The sequence below is a fragment of the Sylvia atricapilla genome, chromosome 6 (assembly GCF_009819655.1).
Source record: "Sylvia atricapilla isolate bSylAtr1 chromosome 6, bSylAtr1.pri, whole genome shotgun sequence".
Lineage (NCBI taxonomy): Eukaryota > Metazoa > Chordata > Aves > Passeriformes > Sylviidae > Sylvia > Sylvia atricapilla.
In genome coordinates, this window is record NC_089145.1 from 13,101,018 (window position 1) to 13,128,696 (window position 27,679).

Consider the following 27,679-nt stretch of genomic DNA (forward strand, 5'->3'; position numbering starts at 1 on the left):
TGTATAGACTGGATAAAGACTGGCTACATAAACTGCCTTAGCACTCAAAGATTTGTCCTCATTTTTATCTCTGTTTTAATACTTGTAACAATATCTGAGGAGACTGTTAAAAAAAATAAAAATAAATTTCTTCCTCTGTAATTCTAGCTATATAGGTCAGAACTATGTACTTTTACACTTAAAACTGTTTCCCATCCTCCTAGTTACAGATGCTGGGTTATTAAAGTGATGAAAGATGAGAATTTCTAAGGCAAAACAAACCAGCTCATGTTTTATTCATTCTTATTGTTAAAAATAAACATTTGTCTTTTAAAAGAAAGTGAACAAATACAACTGAAGAATATCCCTCACAAGTCCACAGCCAGCTAAGAATTCATCGTAACCTTTCAAGTAAGAGTTGAGTTTTCACCAAATCCAACATTCTTGCTTTGACTCACAACCAAGACAATTTTAAAAGTTTTTTAAAAGTGGCATATTTGTCTGAAATCCCTAATGGATCTCAAACTACCATTGCCATGGAAACCTGTGAATAACTTTATCCTAGCCTTTGCCAATTACGCAGTTTTATGGCCCTCGATACCCAACACATCCTTTACGCCATAAAAATTACGGGATTGAGGGGGTGGGGGAACTGCATCAATCTTATTATCCGGAGCATACCTTCTTGCTCAGTCCTGGTCATTTCTTCTAGTTTCTTCTGCTTCAGTGTGTCCACCACATCTGCTAGGCTTCCCTTGCGGCGCTCCGGCGTCCCAAAGTTAACACTGGTCATTAGCTCGCTGCGGTCACGGCCTCCTTCGTCGGGCTTGTTTGGTGAGGTAGAGGTATTTCGGAAGGAATATAGGGAACATAACTTATTACTCTCTGACTCCTGCAAAGAAACAAAACAATGTCAAAACATGGGTTCTTCTCTCACGGCGGAAGGATCTCAGGCAGGCAAAAGCTGAATGCGTTATTTATTAGTTTGTAATGCTAACAAGCCTGCATGTCTCCTTCAGTTTATAAAATGAGAATTATGATTTGAATTTTTTTGTTTCAGTGCTTCACATGGGTACTTTTGTCCTTAAACACAGTTCTCTCCATGTTTCTAACATTCATACTTCATGCCTGAGTTAACCTTCATCAAGGATTTCCCTCATCAGGAACAAGCAACAAGGAACACTTTTTAACAATAAATGTGTTAAGCTTTACACTTTTCTTTAGTTCCTTATGTAAGGACAATATACGTAGCACTAAGGAAAAAAATACAGGCAAGGACAAATTATTCCTGGATAAATCCTCAGCTAATGGAAAACAGCATAAATTTAAATCTAGAGAAAGTGTTGGGCCAACCATGACCGAGAAGGAAGGAATCTACTTCACAGTTAAATAAGGTTAATGGTATGTATGTATGTGGCCATGCACATTCACTGCCCTTTAAATTATATTTAAATTTTCCTTAAAGAATGAAGGTTACAATGCTTCTAATAAACAAAAGTAAATCTTAATTTCGCGACAACAATGAGCAAGGAAATTAAGTGATGGCAAAACCAGTCATATATGCCAATAGACAAGTACCAAGACCACATGTATCAGCTGTTACATAGCCAAAAAACATAGAAGTCAAAAAGGTTCATCTCCTTTGTCAATACATAAAGTTTATTTGAGAAAAAAAAAATTTAAAAAGGCATCAAAAAGCAATGAGCAATGACAACTCTCCTCAATTTTTTGATATCACTCAACAGTGAAACCCTTCCTGAACTTCTGTAGCTCAGACTTGTCATTCTCCCAGTCATACTTGCAACATTCACTGCATCTCTGCTTTCACAATTTTAGCTAAAAAGAGAAGTAGTTCTTGGATTTGTCCTCAAAAACTCAACCACAAGAATTTCTCACACACTTCATTTTCCAAAATTACTCTTCTATTTTAATTTTTAATAATGCCAGGCTAGAAGCGTTAAACATTATGGGAAAAAAACTACTGATTTTTTTATTTCTGTAAGGTATACCTAGAAATATTTGTATGTATGTTATATTCCATGAAACATACTTTTTTTAAAATTGAAGAGTAATAGTAGCAACACATTTAAATATTAAAAAGATAATTAATAGCCTTGTCAAAAAACATTCTCACAATGCACAGTGTTCTTCATAACAATCATATTCCTGATACTTTATGAGCTGAAAATACCCAACTTCAGAGCACTGAAGAAACTTGTGCTGTGAAGGAAAGCTAGAAAGAATTATCCATCAGCAACACCACGAGACAAAAATCTTTGCTTCAGTCTGGAACAGATTATCAAGTAGCTGGGCAATGTAACAGGAGGAGCAAGACCAACAATGAGCAAGCTGGGCAACTCAGGGCTGGGGACTGTGCAGGACGAGGTGGTGACACATCGTCCTCAAGCACAGCACTGTGTGATCAGCACAGCACTGCTACTGTCACTGGAGAAGGAGGCAGCATTTGCTAGGGGTGTTGCAAATGTATTTATTCACTAAGACAGGAAATTAGAAGGCACTAGATCTCATCCCACTGGTAGCAGCCCCTCATCCATGCAGCAGGAGCAACAGAGGTTTTGCAGGCACAAACAGAAAGAGAGGTGATAGGGAATAAAATTTTATCTTTGTATTTTTAGCAAATAAATATTAAGAATTTTTTTCACTCCATCAATTTGTATTCACTGAAGAATCAAATATCACAGAAAACAATATCTTGGATGACGTACCGAGATGAACTTATTTAGCTGCCTTTAAAATGGAAAGCTTTCATATTTTTAACTCTTTCTAACAAAAACTACTTTGCATTTTTCTTAAAACCTGGTCTTACAATGGAGATGAAAAGAGCATCTTTAATATTTTTCAGATGTAAAGCCTGAATTTCTGCCTTCCCTCAATGAAGAATTAATACCACATACTTCGGCACTTTCGCCTTTGAGGACAGTACAAGAGCTACTTAGTAATTTTGAAGGCGTTTTTTCTCAAGAGAGCAACATCCTCTTACAGTACATGAAGCACATCCATCAGGCTCAATGCAGGGGTTTTCATGCTCTCAGCAAGGAACACTAAATCTATTGTTTAGGCCGGAAACAAGCAGATAAGGCAAATCTGTGGAGTAAGTAGGAATAATGGAATGTTCTTCCTCCTGATAACCTCTTCTGTTCCACGTCTGGATGCATACATGGTCCAGCACAATGTTCCTTTGCTCTACTGAAAGGCTCCCCTAGTCCTGCCTCCATCAGGCAGCACATTCACCCTTCTTTTCCTTGCCCAAAAGACTGCAGTATCTACAATGGAGATGAGACAAGCTTAAATGCCATGCAAATGATGCAGATTTATGGAGGGAGGCAGAATGACCACCTTTGCAAGTATGAGGGTTTGTCCAATTAATAAACTAGTTTATATTGCCAGTTTGGTGGATGATTAAAGTGTAGAATAAAAATTAAACAGAAAATACACGTGTAATATTTCTGGTTCTCTTTAGGCCTACAGCAGTTAGAGTAGGTTATATTCATCTCGCATTAATGGCTAACTAGACAGATCAAAACACAAGGGGTGAAACAAAGCATCCTGGTATCTTTTTCTCAAAAAAAAAAAAAAAAAGTTGATTCAAATGTGTTTGAAGAGAAGTTGCTACTGCAGCATTCAGCTTGTTGAAAATCAAGTAAATGTTACAGCAAATTTATGAAGGATTTCAATTTTCATGATAGACCTTATAACCTTTTCCAGACCATTTGTTGTGGCATGCCAGTCTTATCCCAGCACCTCACCCACTGCAAGACCAAAAGTGCAAGTATCACATACACCAGATGCAGACCTGGCTAATAAAATTATTTTGCATTGACATTCATGAGCAGCACACAGAGACCCTCCTAATACATCAGGTATCCTCTGAAAAGTCTCATGGATCACGTGTGTTGTCTGAAAGAAGAAGGCTATCACCTCTGCAAACTGTTTGTTTATCCTTTTGCTCTAATGCATAGAACACTTTCCCTAGAAAATCCAGAGTTCACATGGAAAAGGACCACCATGCTTCCTAACTTAGAACAAGCCCATGAATTCAGGGTTGGGAAAGGAGAACATGGTCCTTTTGAATATGAATATGGAACAATTCAATAATGACACATCTCTCATCCTTAATAAGCTTTTTAAAGCCAACTTTTACAGAATGAGGAATTCCCACTTTGTTTGATCTGAAGAGAGAAAAGAAAGGGCATTATTAAGGTTTTTTCATGTATTTTCCAAGATCATGGAAGAGGAAGTAAAGACAAGTGCCTAGCCAAGATCAACTCAAATATTTTTAGTTTGTAAAATCCAAATGAGAAATCCATCAGCACTGATGAAAATTCTCTATGCTAGTCAAATTTTCTCAACATCGCTGATAAAAATAAGACAATTTATATTAAAATACAGCTGATGTGAATCTCCACTTAATGTATGTGGACACAATCTGGTGCCTAAATTCATCCAGTAGTTCCATAATACACTAGACAAGGGACACATCGTTCGATTCTCAGGTTCAAAATTAATGTATTTCGGTAAAAATGATACTTTAAGTCTAAACTTGAGATAGTGTCTTCAACACATGACATTTCCCTTTGAAAGGTACATTATTCAGGGTGTGCTATTCTCACTGATTTCAGTGATTTCCACATAAGGAGGGGGAAAATATGGAAAATATAATCAGATAAATTGCAAATATTTTGTCTATGGATAAAAGATTTAACACAGCTAATGCTTCTTCAGAATCCCACTCAGTTTTTTCTAGATTTATAAGACTATCCTCCCACTTCCACAATAATTCTGGATAATTGTAGAACTGTTTATGCCCGTACCAGAATGTACAAGGGGTTGCACAGGGATATTTGTCCACCACAATGGAGGCCTCTCTAGACTGGTGTCTAACAGTTGGCCAACTAAAATTTGAAGACAGCTTATTAAACAAAAAAAGAACAAATCTAAATGCTTAAACAACATGTACAATGATTTTGTATCTTAATTTTTCTCCTTTGCCTGTGTCTGATAAAAATTCTTGCAGTTGCAAAAACATGTAGTTGCAGAGATGACTAAGCCAGAAAACCTTACTGCTCAACACCTGAAAAGAGAAACTCAATCTTGAACCTCTATTTAAGCTGCTTACTATTCAGCAGGGGCAAAATTGAGTCCATTTTTGAAAGGTTGGGGGTTCATATCAAGGTAAATAAATGGCATTTTTCCTGTCTACGTTTTCTTGCCAGCCAATTAGCACAGACCAAATTTCATTACTGATCATTCAACCCACTGTGGTTAGTTTTTTGACAAAATTATATCATTATAACAGCTTAAATACTTATATATAGACGCTAAAACTTAAGGATTAAGTTCCAAAGTGTACAAAATGGAAAAAAATAAATAAATGAACAAACGGCAGAAACCCCAAAAGTATCAAGGCATGGACACTAAAATACTATGGATGACTCATTCAGGGATAGATAGCCCCTGCATGAAATCATACTTTACTTTTACTAAAACCTCCACCTTTCTCATATGTCAGCTGGAAAACAACAAGAGTTCTAACACAACATGGGAAAAGCTTTCCTAGGTCTATCCTTGGCCTCTTTGATGTTAGAGGGATGTTATACTTGAACCAACCTCAAATTTGATTGGAATATATGTGGTCCAACAACAGTTTCCTTAGTCTTACCAGCTTTCCAGGCTGCCTGGTGTAAACAAGTGACTTGTTGGTCATTTCTTTTAGAGCTGCTGTGAACGGCTCAAGTGCAGCTTTGGTATGGCGGGAACAACTCGGAATAATTACAAAGAACTTGATAAAAATAAAGACAGGAACTCTGTGACTACACACACTGCATTTTCTCCACACACCACAATTATTCCTTTAAAACTATTACACTAAGATAATATGTAAAGATAGTTCAGTAAACATCTTACTCTGAGAAAATTATTTTTTTGGCAAGCGCGTTCACTAAATGTCAAAAGTTACATGGGTTATATCCTTCAAAAAGAGCTCATGGTTTCTGTTAATAGAAAGGAAAGTCCTTATAGTTTCTTAGATGTTTCTACTGAAAAGCAATTGAACAAATAATAATTTTCTTGTTAGTGTAAAAAAATATTTTCTTGTGCATTTAGATTCTAACAGTTTAAGTAGTTCATTTTTCCATCAGTGCTCCCACTGGGTTTAACAGGATAAATGAGGAAGCGCTGCTGAAAGTGATGAAAAGAAAGGTATTGATAGCTGACACAGTACTTCTCATATTGGGAAACTTTTATAGCAATACCTGCAAGTTGAATCATGACCCAACTTGCTCACCTTTTATGAAGCCTTTTCACTTCCAAAATAGAGCAAACACACACAAAATTACTGTTCTATATTACAGGTTAAAAAGAAAATTCAATATTCTTTCTCCTTCCTCCAAATAGCCAAAGTGCAAAATATGGGATGTGGGGGGAGGGGCTGCATTTGGGGGTTAAGGCGCAACATCTCAGTTTGGAGACACCACAATCACGAGTGGAGGTCTGGCTTGGAACAAATCTCTGTTTGGGATCCTCCTAAGGGTTAAAGACAGACCAACAGCCTGGTGAGCTGGATCCTCTTGTCAGGAGTCTTAAATGAGGGGAAGCGCACGGGGCTGCAGATTTTAATGGCAGTATTTATGCTTCACATAGGGAGGATGGATCCCCTGGAGCTCTCTGAAGGTGAGAAAAGAGGAAACCTTGCGAAATGAAGCTGGGGGCTGTACAAAATCAGGGTCACAGTGTTAGTTAGCAATTTAATAATAACTGTGATCAACTTTGATTGAAAGTTGACGACTGCAATCCCACTTAATAGCCAGAGAGAAAACCGTTTTCTGTAGGAGTTCAACTGAAATCACAGGATGAATGGCCAAGAAGTAGAAAGCAAATATTGCTAACATAAAATGTGTCAGCTGAATTGCTTATTTCCATGTGGATGAGGCTTTTCTGTTATAAAGGGATATTTATCTGTCTCTGCATTGAATGGGACACATGTAAACACCCCAGGAAAGTTGGATATCCAGAGTGGTTTTGATTCCAAGTACTAGAGGCATGCTGGCACTTGGAACTAGTCTGGAGTTAACATATAATGAAAGCAAATGTTTACAAAATCATTTCCAATCACTACATTAAATATGGTTTCCCATTTTGAGGAATTTAATTAAATAGAATTAAAATAAATTAAAAATCTAAGTGATCATTTCCAATTCTCATCTGATTAAGAAAAAAACACAAAAGTTTTATTAAGAAAGATTTATTTAAATCCAAGGCATGAGAATGACTGCTATGAGCTATTGAGAGAACATCATTTGTTAAGTCTCAGCAAATTATGCTAGTGGGAGGGCAAATGGCAAGTAGTGGAATAAAGCTTCAAGTCTTTAAATCAGCATTCACTCTGATAAAACTTATAGTCATTTCACTGCCAAAGTATAGGCTGAATACAATCTGTAAAGGGCTTGTATTCCATCTTTTACACACATGTTAAAGCCTCAAGAAGAAACTACAGAACAGTAAGCTCTAAGCCAAGAAATAATATGCTAAATTGAGAAATTTAAAAAAAAAATAAAAAGCTTTAGATCAAAGGTTTAAAAATGAAATGTCATAATAATAAGGCATATATAATCCAAGTATGGTCTTATAAAGAGGCCACTGCAAAACCAGCTGTCTCTTTGGTAGACATGGGCAGGGACTTTTGTCTCGTGTAAAATATGACCACTTAATTGCAGCAATCCCTTCCTACCCAGGTGCAGGAGCAAACCAGGTAAACCAGCTTTGGGTATCTAGATTTCAGAGGGTTACCGTTTTTCAGCTTTGTGATTCAAACACTTCTCTTTACAAATGAGCAGCAATTTGACACACGTCGACAGGCACTTTGCTCCATTCCACAATAGAAAATCGCCTCAAAATTTTTAAATACAATGACAAACCACTTCTATATGGCAATCAACTCACCCACAAATGATAGACATAAACTCCTGTGCTTTTGTAAGAGTTAGATGGTAAGGATTTCCTTAATTATCCAAATACCATATGTCCTAACTCCCAGTGTTTACATTTGGTAATAAATCACAACAATATTGAGACTTCATGTCCTGCACTTTGGTTAAATGCTCTTATTAAGGAATAAGTAATGGACAACCATTTACAAAATGATTATTTAGACTTATATATTCATCTAAACTGAAACTGAAGAAGCATTGTGATCAGTCCCAGCTGATCAGCACTGTTTACCTCTTGGGTAAATAAAGACACATATTTTGTGATGCATGCTTGTCAAAAGCTGCCAAATAAAACAAGGGTTGTGTGGCTTGGATACTCCAGACCACTTTGTGTATATCCAGCTTCCCCCTATTAGGTCATCTTAATTGTCCAGCTTATAAGTAGGTCTGTTGTAAATAGAAAAATAAAATTTGTCTTTATGTTTTTAGCAATATCGAATGCACATGAAAATCCTCCTCTGTATATTTACATGATGTGCATTACATGTTTTATGTCCTCCTTTTAGCATTTGCAGAGGAATGCATGCAGGAAACCAGCCTGCTGCATAGAGTACTTGTATTTCTTTAAGGTAAACACTGATGAAACATTTGGAAGATTGAAATAAAAACAAGAAATTTATGAGACATAAAGGTATCACATAAAATTGCTGTGAATTACAATAACATTGGCTGAATCCCAGAACAGATAATCCTTATAAACATGCAGGAATGTTGTAAACTGTATATGAATGTCAGTGATACAGTACATTAGGAGACTCATATTACACTTGGTGCTGTGTTAGTCTCAGTCCCTGGGTTTTTCATGGCCTCAAAGATTAAAATAAATATATGTAGTATCTTTCCTTCCTCCATGAAGATATTTTATGTACACAGTTTTATTATGCTGAACAAAGATACCAAAGTCTGTTTTTTCTTGAGCTGTCAAAGTACAAAAGAAATGCAAAAAGTCCTTGCACAGATGTAGTAAAGTGCTGGATTTTATCTTTTGGCAGGTGCTCAATATGCAGCCCACATAATCACATGTTAATGACTGGAGTGTGTTAATCAGCATGCATACCTGATTCCTTCTTGCCCAAGGAAAAAAAAAAATTAACAATTTAGAACGTGTTAATGCTTCTACTTTTGAAAAAATTCATGTCAATATACAGAAGTGAATTAAAAAGTTTTCAGAAATTGCTTCATAAAAATAGGAAATGTTATAATAGGAGAAAGGAATAAAATTACTACAGATTTACATGAACATAAACCACAAGTCCTTTGCGAAGAACTCAGGTGATGATTAATTCTGTTTAAACACAGTTCACCCTAGAATATAGGGAAGGGTTTAAAATAGATTGTGCATTTGGAAAAGAAAAATTATATAATGTCAGAATGAAAATAAAACAAATATAAGCAGCATGCCAACAAGAACAATTATTTGATTCTTCTTCAAATAAAGTTCAATTTTGTATTTCACCACCTCCATTAAAGACTTTCTCCTGCACACTTCTAGGGAATTGTTTTATTGTTTTTAATATGAAATGTTAAAACCTTTTTATGCTAAAGCTAGTAAAATTAAGTCCTTGATATTTCAAACCTTTAGACATGTGCTTAACATTATAGTTGCTGGTAGTCCTAATAAAGTAAAGTTAAGCAGATACCTGAATGCCTTCTGAATCAAAACAACATCCTTGAAAAAGAATTAATTCTATCTTTTCTGCAATATATTTTTCATAGATGTTTATTTTATGGAAATATAAAATGCCATATCCTCAGGTTTTTCACACCCTTTAATTTCAGCCAAAACTTCGTACCCATGCAATTATATATGTAGGTATTTATCTCTTTAGTTAGACAAAAATTCTAATGCACTACCTGGCATGCAGAGATAATATCACAAGCAGAGTAGAATTGCTTTCAATGATCACAAAACTCAGATTTGTACATGTAAATAACAGCTGCATGAGCAATTTAGCAGAAACAGAATTGCCAGAGTTTAGGGCATTTATGTTTGATGCATTTTATATGTTCATATTCAGCCCATAAAGGAACCAAAAATAAAATTTCAAAACATGTAATTGTATCTATAACTTTCGAGAATTTGAAGCCATGAATTTATATAACAACAAATTCACAGTGTTTAGCATGTGTAAACGCTTTTCAACAATCTTCCCTAAACACCTGAGTTTATTTTCCTTAAAGGGAAGAACCTTCAACATGAGAAGTTAATAACGTGGAGCAAGAGGTGGGGGGGGAGCACCAAGATTGTGCCTGGTTTATGTAGAGACAGAAGCACCAAAATATTAAGACCTTTAGGATACCACCTACTTCTGTCTTTCTGATGACAGTAGCTTTGCTAAAGCTATATAAAATAAGAATTTATACATGGTGATTTAAAATGATTTTAAAAGGAACAAATACATGTGATAGGAAGAGATCTTCAATTTCTCTGCTGCATGTATAAATCTGCTCTCAGTACTGCTGAGATGTACACGCAACCACAGTGGAAAGGTAGGAAGCCTTTCACTCCTTTGGCAAGAAGTCAACAAAAGATAGAGCCTTGACGTAATTATGAAATATGTCAACGCTGCCATTTGAGATAAAATGCAATGAGATACAATTAGTTTCTAAATCCAAGGGGTCTCTGAACGATGTTACACAATGTATAGGGAAACACAGTGTATATTTGGAGACAGTTAATTTTATTTGTGTATGTACCTGTGTTTGGTTTCCCTCAGTCACAGGGAAATGACACCCATCGTTTAGACTGGATTTGCTGCAGGGGTGCCCTGTGAGAGTCCCTCACATCCAAAAAAGATGTGCCTGCCCTCATTCAGTGCATGCACACACTGCCTCACTAACACACACTGCTCACTGCCCTGGGGCAGTGGGGGAACAGCAGTGGGGACAGAAAAGGGTCCAGTGACCATCACAGTGGCACAGGACCACCTACAAATGATCACCGCAGTGCCTGTGCGTTCCTCACATCCCCTGTTTGTTACACCAGGATTGGGGGTAGGAAATCACCTCCCTATGGGTTATTTACAGCTGGAAACAGATAAGAAGTTGTGCATTTTGGAGAAAAGGTCCACATTTCTTTAGATTAAAGTTGCTAAAATTTATTGTTCATGAGTCCCAAGTCTAACCTTAATAGTATGGGAATACACCACCCCATTCCTCAAAGAAGGTAAGGCCCCTCCCCACCTAAATTTGCATTTTCTTGTTAGCCCTGCTGTCTCCTGATACTTCAGACCAAAAATTTAAAAAAAATCTCTGTAATTTACCTCATGGGCTGTGTGGGGCTCTGTATGAAGATGAGGGCCATTTCTGGTGCCCAGGTGAACAAGTGCATATTGATATTTTCCATTTCTTTACACACTGGCCAATAAATATATTACTGGGATACAACAATTCAATTACTATTAAATTTAGCAAAATTAAGTCTTTTTAGCCTTTCCTGCTTGCCCACTCTGCTGCCTTAACTGATGCAATCTAAAAATTTTATTATTTTCTTGCCTGCTTTTCACTGTCTCATTGGACCAGGCACAATACTTTCACCATTATCTTAGTACCACTTTGCCCTCTTCCCTACAGTTGACACAACAAATAGATACAGGCTTAGCCTGAAATAGATTTTATTTTCTATTTGGGCTACAATCAGCAATAAATACCCATACATCCAGCTATTTTTATACTAAGTTACAGTTAGAAACATAAGTAGAATCTTTTCAGCTCAGTAAGATGAATCCACAGAAATCTTTGGGTACCTTTATCTATTCCCCCCACTGTAACATCAAATTGGCTGGTGAAATGATACTGGCAGCATAAGTCATTACAGGTCTGACGTTACAGTTGTTACACATTGCTGAATCTGTCAAATGAAAAGGGAGCACAAAGGGAATTTCCAAATGCAGCTGCTATTTCCCATTTGTTAAATCCTTTTATTACACCATATAAGTACACAGCTGGGAAATACTATAGAGTGGGAGTTAAAACAAAATATTTTGGCTTCCAGACATTCAGAATACACAAAGGACTCAGTGGAAAGCAATGCCTGATATCAAAAGGGAGTGAAAGTTTGAAAACATTTCTAGCCAGTGTGGTTTTTTTCCGATAATGAACAATGTAGTTTAAAGGTATCTTACATTACAGAAAGTGCTGCGTACCATAAATGTTGGGTAAAAACTCAATTTTTTTTTCACTAAAATTGCCCTCCTACGGTATCTTTTCAAAACTTGAGATCTGTACAGCCCTTGTAGCAAATTATGATGCATACAGTGTGCTCTTTCAGATTCCAGTGAACTCCTTAGTAGTTTTAAGGACAGAAAGGATACAGGATTGTGCCCTTAATTAGAAAGCAGATAAAAGAGAAATTTTTCCTCCCCATATGTCGACACAGCATTCTTTGAATTTACTAACTTTTAACCAGACAACACACATTATTGATGCATTTTAATGACAGCACTACTGTCTTTACTTTCAAAGTAGATGCTATGAACAGGTGCTTCTTCAAATCTGCTTCTAAAGAATCCGCCTGGAAAAGGTCAGAAAGTGCTCACCTTCTGGGAATTTGGGTTTATTAAGTAAAAAAGTGGACGCTACCACAGCACCTATCTCAGAATTGCCTAACCTACCTTCTGGAATCTGCCTTTCTGGAAAGAAGCATCTATCCTCCCTCTAAGGAGTATGAACATGTTTTCATCAGGATAGTTGCAGGCCCCTCTAAATTCTTTCTTAACAGTATAAATGCCTGCTTGACTGAGATACTTCAGAGAAACTTTCTGCAATGAATTGAGACTTAAATGTTTGCTCATAAAGAACATTTTAAAGTGAGGGGGGAAAAATCATTAAAAACCAAACAAGGTACTTAAATGACAGTCCCTCAAGGGAAAAAAAAATTTCCCACTTCATTGTTATGATCTCACAAGTCATCTAAGCCACCTAACTGAAAATACACTTGGACCCTGCTCTATATATTTTAGAGCTCTTTTAATTGCAACCGAAAAAACATTTCTTAGAATTTCAGTCTTCACTGGTAGCCAAGCCTTGTAAATTACACCCAGCTTTGAGCTGGGAAGAAAGAAAAAAGTCCATTTGGTTTAGCTGAGAGGTTCTGAAAAAAGGTTGACATATATCCACCACCAGATTTAAGCCTAGGGACTCGTGGAAACTGCTAATGATTTTCAGGACATTCATCTACATATATAAGGGAGTATTTAGTGGAAAAAGGAGATAGGAAAACCAGAGTGCTAAGTCCCTCAAGCAAAGTTTATGCACCTGTTCTGAAACATGATAGGCTGTGCACTGATTCGTGCCTGTCCTGAGGTACAGAGAGTGTTGACATGACAGTGCAGCATTAGGGAAGGAAACAGAGATTGCTCTCTGCCCCTGAGACTGCAAACTCCTTCAGAGCAATGTGAGCACAACTGATCACTCTGCACAAGGGCCAACCATTTCAGCTCACTCCAGGTCCAAGGAACAGGCTGAACCAAAAAAAAAAAAAAAAAAAAAAAAAAAAAAAAAAAAAAAAAAAAAAGCATGGAGGGACTGCTGGAATCTAGGAGTTCCTTTCTCTCTAGGACAGGGAGTAATTTTGCCCATGATATTGTAATATCAAAATTCCAAGAGTGCACCTGCCTCTCTGAATGAATGGAGAAGTAGCCGATGAATTCACAGATTAACTTTTTCCATCAACAAACAAGATCAGTCCTTTCTAGTCTGCACACAGCTTGTCCTCCTGATAACACAGAAGTTAAAATTATTCTAATGTGCTTATTGCATAACTTGGACCAAAGAGTGACTCTCTGTCCAAAATTCTGAATATAAACCACACATAAAACTTACTACGTATCTTTCCAAATTGCTAAGCTATAATAATTTTTCTTTAAAGTGATTTTGCAGTGGAAATTTTACCTTCTTCACAAGAGGCACCCAAATATCTAGGAATATTTTAAGCCTGACAGAAAGTTCTGCACTGGGTTATACTGTGCATTACAGATTAGATAGTATTTTTCTGGTTTGGTTTGATCTTTCGAATCAATTGGATTTTAGGAAAAAAACCCAACACTATATTAACAAAATAAATCTTATTGTAGTGCTATTATTTATCTAATTCCAGACATCACAATATGCACAAACAATTTTGGTATCTCTTTTGATTACTGCATTAGATTTTTTATATCTAGTCAAAATTAAAATGAGTTCATTATTGTTAATGGTGCTAAAAAAATTCTGCAGTTGTGCTTAACTTTATTGAAATCTGCTGATTTGTAAAAAGATTTGATGAAAAAAAAATCTGCTCATAGATATTTAATGGAAGTAGAAAAGAAATTTTATGGAAATGCAGATTATTCTTTTTAAGCTAACTGTCTGGACTTAAGGTTTTTGAAAGTCACTTTCCAGAGAGTCTGGAATTATGATGTTCTAAATTTACAGAACCCCTGGCTGCTCCACATACATTAATTCTGTTTGTGAAGAACAAGTGCAAGGAAAATAAATTGACTAAGATGCTCTGCCCATTCAGCCCACACATTTATTGCAGAGTTTTGAGGATTCAGAGACTGAGCTACAACCACTAAATAATTATATCTAGGCTACTGAAAGGAATAGGGATAATAATTCTGATCATTTCCAAAGTCACCTGTATAGTAAGTGGTGATCCAGCTATTCATAAACACGTTTCCTCTCCACAAAAAGTTGTTATTTCAATAGGCACAGTAGGATGTTTGTGTCACCTAAAATGCCAGCTTCTTTGTTGCTGTGTAAGAATATAATATTCGAGATTTGGTAGGTCCTGTTTCTGAGAGACGAGTAAAAAAATGCATTAAAGTTTTCTCCTTCAGCACAACACTTTGCAGATGACAAACAGTTGTGAGCTACGTCCTCCTGTCAGAAATTAATGCTTGAATATATGAGCTAGAAAGGTTATGACATAAATCAAGGTATGAATGAAAACATGATAAATAGATGCATTTCCTTTCAGAAGGTGAACTCATCAAATGACCTCATTCAAATAGACCTGTATACTTAAGTAGATTATACAATTGTAATTTACAATTACACCATACGATTTTGATCTACTGCCGACGCTTTAACATTTAAAAAGCTTTACACCTGAACGTGTCTTTCCCCCAGACTGGAGCGAGCCATTCTCTTACAATTTGGAAATGTCTCTAAATTTGGAAAGCCCCTGTAAGGGTGGCAAAACTCACCATCCTGTGTTGGGCTGAGATGACTCCATCCCACTCGGGATCCTGTTGGATGGTGGTGACCAGAGTCGGTAGCTCCTCAGAGTGAGGTTTGTTGTGCATTACGTTGTGTAGAGGCAGATGAGAGGCCGCATGCTGATCACTGTTGCCCTCCTCCTTGTCTCGTGGTGCTAAGTCCTGGGTCATTGTTTCCTCTCCATCAGCTGCACACGCAAATGGAGAGGTAGCCTGCTTGGAAGACATTCTTCTACGAAGCAAAAAAAAAACCAAACAAACAAAAAAAAAAAACACGTTGGTGCTCAGTGTCAAAAGAAATCAAGCTCAAAACAGTCCTCTAAGAGCATCACACCTGCCCAGAACAGTTACAAATTAATTATATGCAGTCAACAGAAGTACTCTAAAAAGCACAGGCTTGGGGATCTGGATTCAAAACACGAGGAAAAGTAATCCTTGATGCCAAGACAAGGTCAGGTTTAAGTTATATGACATCATTCTATTCATTTAGACTTGTCAAACAATATCATTTTCTCCAGTCATAAGAAAATAGTGATTTTATTGGTATTTTCATGTTGATTTTATCTGAGTTCAATTCTTTAAACTCTTACTCCCATGAGCAACCTGAAGCTTGCAAGCGCATGTACAAAGTAGAGAGCTCATCATGCTTACCTGACCTCATTCCTTGCAAGCAGAACATGCTTTCTACATATATGAGAATAAATTTTAAATCCACTGTGAATTCTGCTAAATTATTATTTTTTGCTGTTTGTTTAAAGCTGTACTGCTTTTAAACTGTTTAAAATTTTGCCCGGTTTTACCTTTCAGAAAATGTTTCAAGGAGCTCATGTGAAAAGTGCTCTAAACCAAAAAGGCTTATTAAATTACTGGATAATACCTTAGCAACATTTTACATTTCAAACTAAAAACCTAAAATAATTATGTTTCCTTTCATATTAGGCATGAAGAACAAGCTATAGCTCAACAAAATACTTTAAATTACTTAAAAGTGCAATGAATAAATGCGTTGATTTATGTTAAATGCCTTTTCCTAATAATGGCCTCTTACTACCATCTCATATGCAAACACAGCTTTCGCCACAGTTTCTGCACTTAGATGAAAATATTACTGACTTCAACTCAAAATCTGAAAACACTGTCATTTAAAATTTCTAGTAAGATTAACTGCAACTGTTAAAACAATCATTAATAAACCTGAAAAGGGACAGCTTAAATATATTAGTTATTTTCCCAGGTCTAAGTAACTTTAGGATATCCTTGACGCTGAAATTGCTGAGAAACTAAGGAATAAGATCTTCACCTTAATTGCTTTTTAACAATAATTGATTTCATACCATTTCTTTAAAAATGCACAAATCAGTTAACATAGGAAACCACATGAGCATTTTTCAAATTAGCAAATCATTAACTTGCTAGTACTGTTTCTACAGACAAATAAATACTGATTAAAGGGTCTGGAAATCTGAGACTAACAGTTAAATTTACAAATCTGTCACATGCTTTCATGAATATTACAGTGAAGGAAATATCAAGTGCAAAGAAAAATAATTAAGTTAATTCCAATTTAAACAGTAGTTTTTATGTAGCAGCCTGTGTTTCACATAGGATTTAACAGCTAATGCTAAATTTCTCACAATTAATGAGGGAGTTCAGATTTAGTATCCTACAGTGAAAAAAAATTAATATAGGATCAACTAATCTAATTATGTACAGTTCAATATGAAAGTATTACAAGCTTTGAAGTGCTCTGAAACATATTAAAACACTGATACCTATTTAGAATAACTATTCTGTAAATAGAGATAATCCTGCCTCTTAAACTCGATACTGGTGGGGGGAAAAAAAAAGGTTTGTGTTTTCTTTAGGGAAGCCTAAGTGTAAGTGGGAGTCTAAGATGAGTGTTGCCAATAAGCAGAACTGAGGAATTTAAACCGTGCATTACATTCTTCCTATGCTAAAGAATTTCTGTTGATGCTACAGAGAACATGCCAAGAGTTCAGCAACCGGCATTATCGTGTGTACTTCAAAAGGTTCTGGCTCATAATTGCCATGATCCAAGATAAAATAAAAGGGTTGCTTTGCCTTTTCTCATTAAAGTAGTCACGTTAATGTAATCACTCACATGAAAATATAAGTCATGCTTTGCGTAATTTGAAAACCCGACATGAAAACTGAAAGTCACAATAAAGGGTTTTCCTTTCTTTCACCTTCTCAACAGATCTCATTCCTGTTTCAGACTGAACGAGCTTCTGCATAAAGCAAGAGCTATGGCTGTTTCTTCACCATAAATTAATCATGACACAAAACTAGAAATGAAAATGTCTCTTAAGAATAATTTCAACTACAAACTGCACCAATGAATAATACTGCACAATCCTAATTAAACACAACTCTGCAGCTGCAAAAATAGGCTGAATCTGTCCAAAGCTACGAGTTGGCTTTAAAGGCTGGTTTGTTAGGGACTGTTTTCTTAAGGAAGGCTGGGCCCTCAGTCTTAATCAGCCAATAAATTATTTCCTGCAATTACATTAAATAGAAAATTATCTTCAAATTGGGAATGTTAATTGAAAATCAAAATTCAGACTGAAGTTTAGAAATTACATGCTGAATATAATTAGTCTAGAAAGGCTTCACCTCTATTTCATAAACAGGCTTTTGGTGTTTCCTCAAGTGACCATTCAGCAAAACTATCTACTGGTAATGCACTATAGGGGAAGCATTTTTCCTTGACATGTACACTAATATACTTTCCTCTTATTCGTGATGTTTTAAACACAATTAAATTAAAAATCTCCATCCAAGTGCTGGTAAGTTGATTACATAGAGAAAAGGCACTTTGTTAACACTAAAAATAAATTATAAATATTCCCACTGACTAATAATCTCAAGCCATGCCCAGAAACTTTTTTTCTGTACTGGAGTAAGAGAACAGACCAAGGGCGTGGTTCAAATGCGTCCTAGCTCCACCTGCCACTTTTCCCTACTGCTGCCTTATGCACAGACCCCTTCCATGCTGCACTTCAGTCAGTCACCTCAAGTCTTGGAGCCTGGAAGGGAAGACAGGCTCAGCAAGGCCTCCCAGGCACTTCCTCTTGTTGTGGCATAATTTTTAGGGGTGTGTTTCATTTCTATTTTCTCCAAAGCTTTTTTAAAACAACTAAATTTAATGGTAACTTTTTGGTTGCTAAATTTAAAGCATTGGGTTTAAAGGGAGAGATGGTAGGGGGCTGTTGGATTAAGCCCTCCACATTCTTTTCCCAGCACAATCATTAACTCAACGAATATACTTCATTTGTACATGGCTTCTGAGGGTGTCCAGTTATGCCTGGGTTTGCAATCAGGAAAGCAGAGCATATTTAACCTCTGCAGATGGGTGTTATCCAGCAGTTTGGGAGAATTCTGAACACATGATTCCATCAGGTCAAAAGGCAGAGTTCAGTCAATAGCTCCAATGTCTCATTCAATTCCAGTAGAGAAGACTCTGGCCCAGTTGAGTAGTTTATGTTTATGATAAAATTAAGCCGTGGAGCTGCATGTTGTGTTAAAATATTTCAATGTTAAAATATGAGCATGAATAGCAGTCAAATTTTAAGCCATAACAACTTCCCAATTTTACGTTTAAAATATTCAAAATGCGTTTGTTAAATTCCCTGCTGGGGGTGGGGGGGGAAGTCAATATTCATAATAAATAAGGCTTGTAAAACGTATTAGAAATTTACTAATTTCCATTATAATTTATTTTAATTTTTTTTCTGCTATTATCAATTAAACTCACTGGAATTATTTAAAAAAAAAAAAAAAGTTTCTGATAAAAAAATATCTCCCTAGTTATAACCCCTGCAAACAGGGGTTTATAATGGAAGTGCTGACACAACCCTAACTACAGCAGCGCAAATGGTGCCGCTATAATACACAAAATCAAGTTCTATTATTCTAAACTATCCTCGCTCGGGGGGTTTTCTTTACTGTGCTCCCAGACAAACTGCTGAAGCATGAAAAATTTAAATGCAATCAAGTGGGTCCAATTCTACTTTACTAGAACAAGTGTCTACAGTGGTACAATCTTAAAAGAAGATGCAACAGATTTGTTTGGTGCTTTTCTTTCTTTTTTCTTTTTTAGCTGTTTATTTATAATACTGTGCAGTGGAGATAAAATAAGAGAGGAAATTACACTCACATTATATCAGTATATTGATTACACAGCACACAATCAGAAAGAAAACTACATTGTGAAATTGTTGCTTTGGTTAAATTGACAGATTAGCTGAACACAGCAATCACTAAAGGTGGAAAATACATCTAATGGGTATGAAAAAAGGTTGAAAAAGGCCTTAATTAACAAAAGTCCTATCACCTACTCAAGTTTGAGAATTTAAAAAATCTTGATCTATATTTTCCAACACTAGAATAAATTCTACCTGATTTTGAACTTGAGACATGAACAAAATGCGATCATCTATCGAAAGGTCATTAAAGCTGAGGGATTGGACCCCAACTTCAGTCAGCCTCAATACTGAGGTAGTAAAGTGAAAATTGAACTGCCAAGGGGTTTTTTACCTACAAAACACTAAATACAGTCCCAAAGACCTCCATTTGCTATAGATATGACCTGATATTTTGTTTTAAATCAGAGAGGAAATTCTCTCTGCCCTAAAGAGTGCCAGCCAGATTCACATGACATTGGTTTTCTTTTTTTTCCTACACCTAGTGTGTGTTATACCTTTCTAAATGCAAATATTAATTCTTTTTTGTCTAAGCTTTTTCTTTGGTCTCAAATTCTTAAAAAAATTCCTATCCCCTTTTTCAAAACATTTAGCTGATAGTCCTGACATGAAAGGTTCCCAAATCCTGAAAAATCTTCATCCCTGTTGACTGCTCAAATGATTAAATGCTACAGTAGAAACTAAGGCAAGACCTGGAGATTCAGCTGCCAGACATTTCAGAATCAAGCCACGAAGTACAACAACAGAGAACAACAATGCAATGGCCCAGACACTGTTCCAAAAACATATAAATTGAGCAACAACAACGAGATATATGACAAAGCAGACTTATAGTTGGCCAGGGACTCTGGTTTCTGCTCTGCTCCACCCTCACAAAGCATTCATAAACCTAAAGGCATGTCTACACTGCAGCCACATAAATGACTGCTTTGTAATGCTCAGATATCCAAACTAATTTTAAACAAGCTTGCTTCTGATAGCTCTCCAACTACAGTAGCATGGTGCTCAGATGCACTAATTCATCCTGCTTTAGTGACTGCAGCAGAGACATAACCCAGGTCTACAGCTCCAACAGTAGATTGGAATCAGATTAGATTAGAAATATATTCGCTTACAGAGCTTTTATGAACAGTCTCCATTCCTTTTCCCCAAAGTGCCAGATTAAAGTACTTAAGTGCATGATTAACTGTAAGTATGCAAGCAGTCCACTAATTTCAAATTGGACTACTCGGTTTCAAAAAGTTAAGCACATGTCTAAGTGCTTTGGTGACTCCAGAACTAAATAAATTAAAAGAAACCATTTTTAGAAGTACTCATAACCTTTTAAGCATTTCCTTGTAAACTTTTTATGCCAACCTGCTGTTCATAAGTAAAAAAAATCAGCCACAGCATCTTATCCCTTCCCACGTTTTAAAACGTGCATACTCCCCTCATAATATTAAACATGGTCACAGGACCCTCCCTCACAAATCACTTAGCTTTGGGGTACATTGGCTGCCTTATTGTTCAGATAGGCTTCAAGAAAAATGAGTGTGCTTTGGCATTAACCAAAATATTTTGCAGTTCTACCCTGTGAAACAATGTTGTGAAGGCAAAACCCAGCAACACAGCTCTCTGTAAAGCTAATGCTGTAATTTTAATGCCATTGTAAAATAAATAGCTATTTCCTAAAATTATGAAATCTTGTCTCTTTTTTCAAGGGGAATTAGGAATACAACTGAACAGTTAGTAAAAGATTTTGTTCTCCTGGGGCCCCACACCCCAACAAAAATCCCTGTGCACAAAGCCCGAATAGCTTGAGAAGGCTGCAATGGGAGAGAATCTCTCCGTTTCTGTTCCTGGCTCTGAGTCACAGCAAGGCCTCAGGCCAATCAACTCAACTCCCTCAAGCTCTTCCTTGGCTTCATTTTGCAGGAATTCTACATGAATTAGTTACATATAGATCATAAACAGCACTGCAAGATTAGAGAGTTTATGGTAATCGCAGGAACCACCTTGGAAATAAAAGGGCGGGAGGGGGAGTGGAAGCAAATGTGATTCAAGAAATGACAGCTATAATGTTAACTGAGCACCCAAATCTCTGGCTGAAATAAGCATCAAGCTAAGCAATACACCCACGGCTTCCAAGATACACACTCAGCTATTCCTGCATTTGTTTTTCCAATCCAGGCAAATTACACTTCTGCTAATAGATACGAATCCAAATCACAAAGTTTGACTTCATATTCAGACTTCCTCAAAGCTCAGAGGGTTGGGAACAACTTTGATGGTATTTCTTCTCATTTGGAAAAAAAAAAAAAAAAAAAAAAAAAAAAAAAAACCCAAAAAAAAAAAAACAGGGAAAAAAAACCTCAACTCCTTGGAACTTTTTGGAAAGTAATTTTCTTATGTTCTCCCATTAGAGTGACCTTCCCAGCCATGCAGCCACAGTGAAGTACCAGGGTTAGGGAATGAGCTCTTGTCTGTTCACCTAGTTGTTGAAAACATCAAAATGGATGCAGCAAAACAGCCTCACAACCTCTCTGGATTCTTCAGTGAAAATTCCAAGTGTCTTTTTGGATTCATAAATGCCAAAATTACAACCAATTTTTTAGCAGATTAAATGCTCCATTCTCTTTATCCACTAGCAGAAGCTTTCACTGAAAATGCCCCAGGTGAATGAACCCACATTGAAGGCAGTAAAAGAGCAGCGAAAGAATAGTCATTTAGCACCTGGGCTGTGCTCATCTTCAGTCACTGTAGTTAATATTTTCTATAGTTTATTTTTAGCTGACAATATTGCTGTCACTTTATTTAAACAGCTTGAGACTGTTCTTTGGACTGGAGCTCATATGCCCTGGAATGCTTTGACTCATGAATTGTTTCTCCTGATAATGTTACATCACGTAACCACCTCTGTTTAATTGGTTGGTATTAGCTTCTCAGTGATGGCTGCCTTTAAAGTCCTATGACTGAGCCATGTGTCTCTGGATATCCAATTTCTTACTGTTGGAAAAAGAAAAAAAAGGCAGTACTGACTTCCAGCTATCTTTATCAATAATTATGGGAACAAGAGAGAGCGTGCCAAGAATTTATCCATCAGCAACTTATTAGGATTTGTTTTTCTAGGCAGCAAGAGAATATACAATATAAATAAAAACAATCCTTAACAATAAAATTAAAAAACAACGCTTGCTATAAATAAGCATTAATCCACATATTTTTATGGATCAGAATGGCTAAGTTGCATATCTGGATGATTTTATTAGTGGTTTTGAGAAAGGATGCCTAAAAATACTAAGAAAAACTTATTTTAGGATGTTTGAGACCTTACACAGAAGACAAAACTACCTTTTTTTTTGTCTCTTACCAGTCAGTTAAAGTATAAAGTATGTTCTAATAACTAAAAATCTTAAACGTGCCTAGCATAAGCTCCTGAAAGGTTGATTAAATCCTTCCAATGTTCCACGAGAAACATGGTCCAATGGTAAGATACAGTATTCTTATATTATTTCCCTCCTACATTTTCAGGACATTTTCAGGACTTGGCTAAGATTCCATGTAATGAGTTAAACAGTTAATTTTCAATCCTACAGGTGCGAAAGGTCACATGCCATCTCCCTGCATTTCAGAACAGAAATATCAATACAGCCAGGCTCCCTCCCTCCCATGTTCTACTCCCATATTTCCACGTTTTTAGTTCTCATTTCTAAGGCAAACCCATCAGCTCAGTAGACAGAGAAATGAAATATCAGTTTCAGCCTCACCTGTAGTCTGTTGCACTGAAGCACCAAATTAGTGCCTCCATGTAACACAAAACAATGGCTCCACAGCTCAGTTACAGATTTGTCTCTTTTAAAAAAAAACTCACTCTACAAGCCTAAAAACATTTCTAGCAGGCAAAACACTTCTGATTCAGTAGAGGTTATGCAAGCATCAAAGAACTTAAATATAGGTGCCAAACCACATTGCCAGGAGCTCTTAGTATTGTGAGGTACTGTTACCTGACAGCTCAGTGAATATAAAATTGCTTGCTTCTCCTACTGAAGACAATCAAATTGTCACCTTTCATTGTAATAATACACAACTTGAGATCAGCAAAGTGCCAACACAATTACCAGGAAGAAACAAAATGTAACAAAAATATCAGATCTAAAATTCTCTAAAGGGTAAACACTTCCATCTGGCTATTCATACACACACACAAAAAGAAAAAAACCAGATGAGAGATTCAGATGAGAGATTTTATTCTCACTATCAAATATCCTAGTTTATTTAGCAATCAGATTTATTTGTAAAATAGAAAAAACAGCTAAAGGAGGTGATTCATGAAACACTAAAAATAAACACAGGTCACAACTGTGCTGGGATTTTACTTGTGCACATTTAAAGTACTGCGAGGGTCAGCAGAGTTTCTGGGGACAAGCATATGTATCTGTATTGTTGCTATTATAAACTCATATATGTGAAGTTCCATAAAAAATTAATTCTAACTGGCACATGGCATACTTTGGCACAAGCGACACATGACGTGCCTCTTTTATTTGTTTATTTAAATGACTTCATTCTAAGAACTGAAAATGAAGTTTGAACTGCAGTCTGCCTCAGAACTGGGTCTTTCAGGATATTAAAAACCTGAGGAAAACCTTTGAAGGAGGTAATCTGAATACATGAAAAATAGCATTTTCACCATATATTTCTTGAGGTTATTCAGCAAGTGGCCTACATATTCAGGAGTGAAATTTGCATTTTGGTGATGCAGAGATCTAATAAGCAGAAATTGTTTTATATCTACAGTAGCTCTGGGCATCCTATAAACTACAAAAGAGTGTCCTAGGTAGCATATATACATGGGAAACTATTTTCATCTGGTTCACAGAAATGAAACAAAACTTAAACCCTTCTTGAAAAATTTGCACTGTAGGGGGATATCATGGATTATCTTTTCTGTATTGATATTCCATTCACTATCAACACACACATAAAGTTCCTGCATATTTCTTGATGCAAATGCACATCACCTTCACATACTCTTTAAAGTTTCCCCAGCTATGGGCAAGTTAGAAAAGAGGAGAAAAGAGCAAACTGTGCAAAGCCAAGAATCAATCTTTGACATCAGCTTTTCTCTGAAGGACTATTAAGGAATGGCAGTTATGGTCAAGGAGCCTTTTTTACACTCTGCACAGCTGTGCCAGAGCCAGCTATCATCCTAACCCTTTGGATAAAGCAGGCACAAGGACTACTTAAACACATTGTTAGCCTTGCAGAAGAGGATAAGATGCAGCTCCACATATCCAGCCGGGAATTCCTGCTGTGCCTTGTCTCAGGTGCTGCATCCACAGGAGCTCAGCTGCAACACAGAAAAGCTGGATTTTCCAACTGCAGCCTGCTCCCAAGCTTTGGCCTTGGATGGTTGCTCCTGTACTCTGCACTGGGTCACACACAACACAGCTCCAGTGGGAACAGAGGAAGAAAGGAAGGTAGCAAAAACCCAAAACTATTTTAAAGGCCCAAGTATTTTCATCAGATAAAACATAACTAGACACAATGCCCATTTTCCTGCAACTTTTGGAAGTTCTGATTTTTGTTCAGGGTCCTTACAAACAGGCTTTTAGAAGGCAGCCTTGTGCACAATATTGCTTTGTTTTAAACTAAGGTCTACACAATATGATCATTACCTGTGCGCACAACGGGAACCCTAAAATGTGTTTGCAGACCACTGCAGGAACCACCTCATTCACTAGTGAGTTGCAGCTACTACTGGGAGAAAGGAGAGGGTATTCTGAAGTATTCTGAAGAAGCATTCTTTTCAGCAAAAGATTACATGCCTGGCTAAATCTACCCAGGAAATATTTGAGAAATACCCTTATTTGATTGGCAATGTGGCCAAGAACAAGTGTGATAACATGTCTGTCTCTCTCTCCCCCCACAAAACTCTCCACTGCTTGGGTGTGCAACAGCCTGGGATCCTTTTTATTTTAATTACTTTCACTACAAAAATATGAAGAAAAAAGATAAATAATTATGACACTCTAAGAATTCAAATAAAGTAAAACAAAACATTTTCTCCTCTATTAATTAAGGTAATCATCTGCTATTAAGTGCAAACAATTTAAATTTCAATTTATTGAGACTTTGAAGCTCCTATCCTTTCAGAAGCTCCACAGGTGAAATATCTACCACTTTTAAGTGCCTTTAAAAAGGCCTGAAATAACAAGACATTGTTATTCAAAGTCTTAGCATCAAGTATTTCAATTGTTGTTTAGTTAAAAAAATAATTTGCATAATACTAACCAGATTCCCAAAGAAAGTTTTGTATTTGTTAAGGAATTCACTGAGGTATCTGGACTAGGCACTAAAAAGAACCAGAGAACATTAGAAAGTAATTGTCACAGGTGAAACTTAGACCACTTCACTATGGAGCTTGCAGAGATCAAGCAGCAGCAGTCCCTGCATGCAGCACTCTGAAACTGCAGCAAGTGCAAAGCAAACTACAAACTCTCCCCATCTTTTGGTTTCAGTTCTGTAATGCACCACAAAATCCTTAAAAAAAAAAAAGATCTGCAATATCTGAGGACTCTCAATTATCCCACTTCCATGGAAGGCTATAGAATACAGCATCTGCTTTCTAACAAGAAGAAAACCTGCATACCAAAATCATTCATAAGGGTAAAGGTGAAGAGTGCCCAGGCTCTGAATTGCTCCACATTTCTGAGTCCTCAAAGTTCAGTGTCAGTAACTTTAAATGTGTTAAAGAATTTAATGAAGAACAACTATCAGAATACAAAAGAAAACACAAGCCAGCACAGGAACCAAAAGCTCAGATGAATAGTTTTCCAAATAACTAGAAAGTAAAAAGATCAACGGTCTAAAATGCAGACTTAAAACATTGTCAATGATTTTAAATATTTTCACCATTACCCTGCAGATCCTGCTAGATCCCTGCAAGTGATTTTAGCTAAAATGCTGAGATATTCTTTTATAACTTGTGAAGCAGTATGTTTACCATTGAAACATACAGCGCCTTATTGGGGTTTTCATCTCTGATCTATTTTTTTCCTATACATTAAGGATAAAACATACGACCTGCATTTGTAAGGAAGTCTTGTCTTCACAGTGTCGGGGTTTTTTGCTCAGGGCTATATTTTGTAACCATTTTCCACTTATGTTTATTGGTAATAATTTATAATAGACAAGTAAACAGTGCATAATGCGTGCAGGTTGTTACTTCTAAGCAGATTTGAACAGTTTCATTTTCTCATAGACATTTGTTGAGGGCTCTGTTAACAATTTCGAAAGCAGTCACACAGAACATGAGACATACATTACACACAGATTTGCAGGCAAGTTTAGTTGGTACAGCTATCCTCACTGTCACAAACCATAAACGAGACAGTCCATTGTCTAGCCCAAATATGTATAGAACTGAAAAGAAATATATCTTTTAATCTAGGAATTATGACAGACACAGAAGCCTTACAGACCTCTGAGACTGGTTCGGATCCTCAGATGTTGTAAATCAGAGCAGTTATACTGAACTTAATTCAATCCTATTTATTCATCTAAAGATATACCCTTAACAACTTTTCTTGGCATGGAAAATTTACGCCTTTTTGCAGTATGGAATTTCTGTGTTTTCCGTGAAAAACTGACTACCAGTATTAGCAGGAATCATATGACACCGTAATATTCCTCCAAACACTCATGAGAGAAATACAAAAAATAGTAAGGTAGATTAGGAATGGTAGCAGACTGTATCCATTGCTCTCAGTATTTTTAAAGTGTATTCCTCTTGAACTGATTCAAAATAACAAGATCTCTTCACTTACACAGACAAGCACTTAAAAAAAAAAAAAAATTACTTCTCCAACTGACATAAGTGCTTATAGCACATCATAATTTGGGGAGAAATCAAACACAAACTACTGAAACAAAAATAATTTATATTTTAATCTGAACATGAATTGTTAGGCTCCTACTTGGCAACGCACTGCAGTCCAGCAGCTCCTGTGGAGAAAGGTCATGAAAGAGACGGGGGTCACCCAAATACGTAAGACCCCCAGCACAGCAGGCACAAACTCTGCACTAATTATTTGAGGTCACTTCAGTCCCCAGCACACAACCACTCTAGCAGCCTCTCCATGGCATTAGCACCACGCAGAGCAGGGCTGGGGTGACAGGACCAGGGCAGGTGCCCATCAGCCCATCAGGAGGCATACATTTGGGCAGACAAAAATAAAGTGTGAAAAGGGAGACAGCAAAGACCCTTTCAGTTTCTTTCTGCTGCATT

General features: G+C 36.6%; 1 protein-coding gene and 1 long non-coding RNA gene across 12 annotated transcripts in view; both read right to left on the minus strand.

The window, feature by feature from the left end:
* The window catches only part of SOX6 (SRY-box transcription factor 6), a 369,253-nt gene that overhangs the window by 216,347 nt on the left and 125,227 nt on the right, over window positions 1–27,679 (minus strand). For all 11 annotated transcript variants that reach the window (XM_066320815.1, XM_066320816.1, XM_066320822.1 and 8 more), the window contains 2 exons: window positions 15,176–15,419; window positions 661–871 (listed from right to left, as the gene is read on the minus strand). In XM_066320815.1, the coding sequence (XP_066176912.1) occupies window positions 661–871; window positions 15,176–15,415 (451 nt within the window). In that variant the 5' untranslated portion in view covers window positions 15,416–15,419. The remainder of the gene's footprint in view (window positions 1–660; window positions 872–15,175; window positions 15,420–27,679) is intronic.
* On the minus strand, window positions 7,225–15,169 carry LOC136362375 (uncharacterized). Its single transcript, XR_010743790.1, has 2 exons — window positions 14,605–15,169; window positions 7,225–13,447 (listed from the first exon to the last, which is right to left on the minus strand). It is a non-coding gene; the product is annotated as an uncharacterized lncRNA (long non-coding RNA).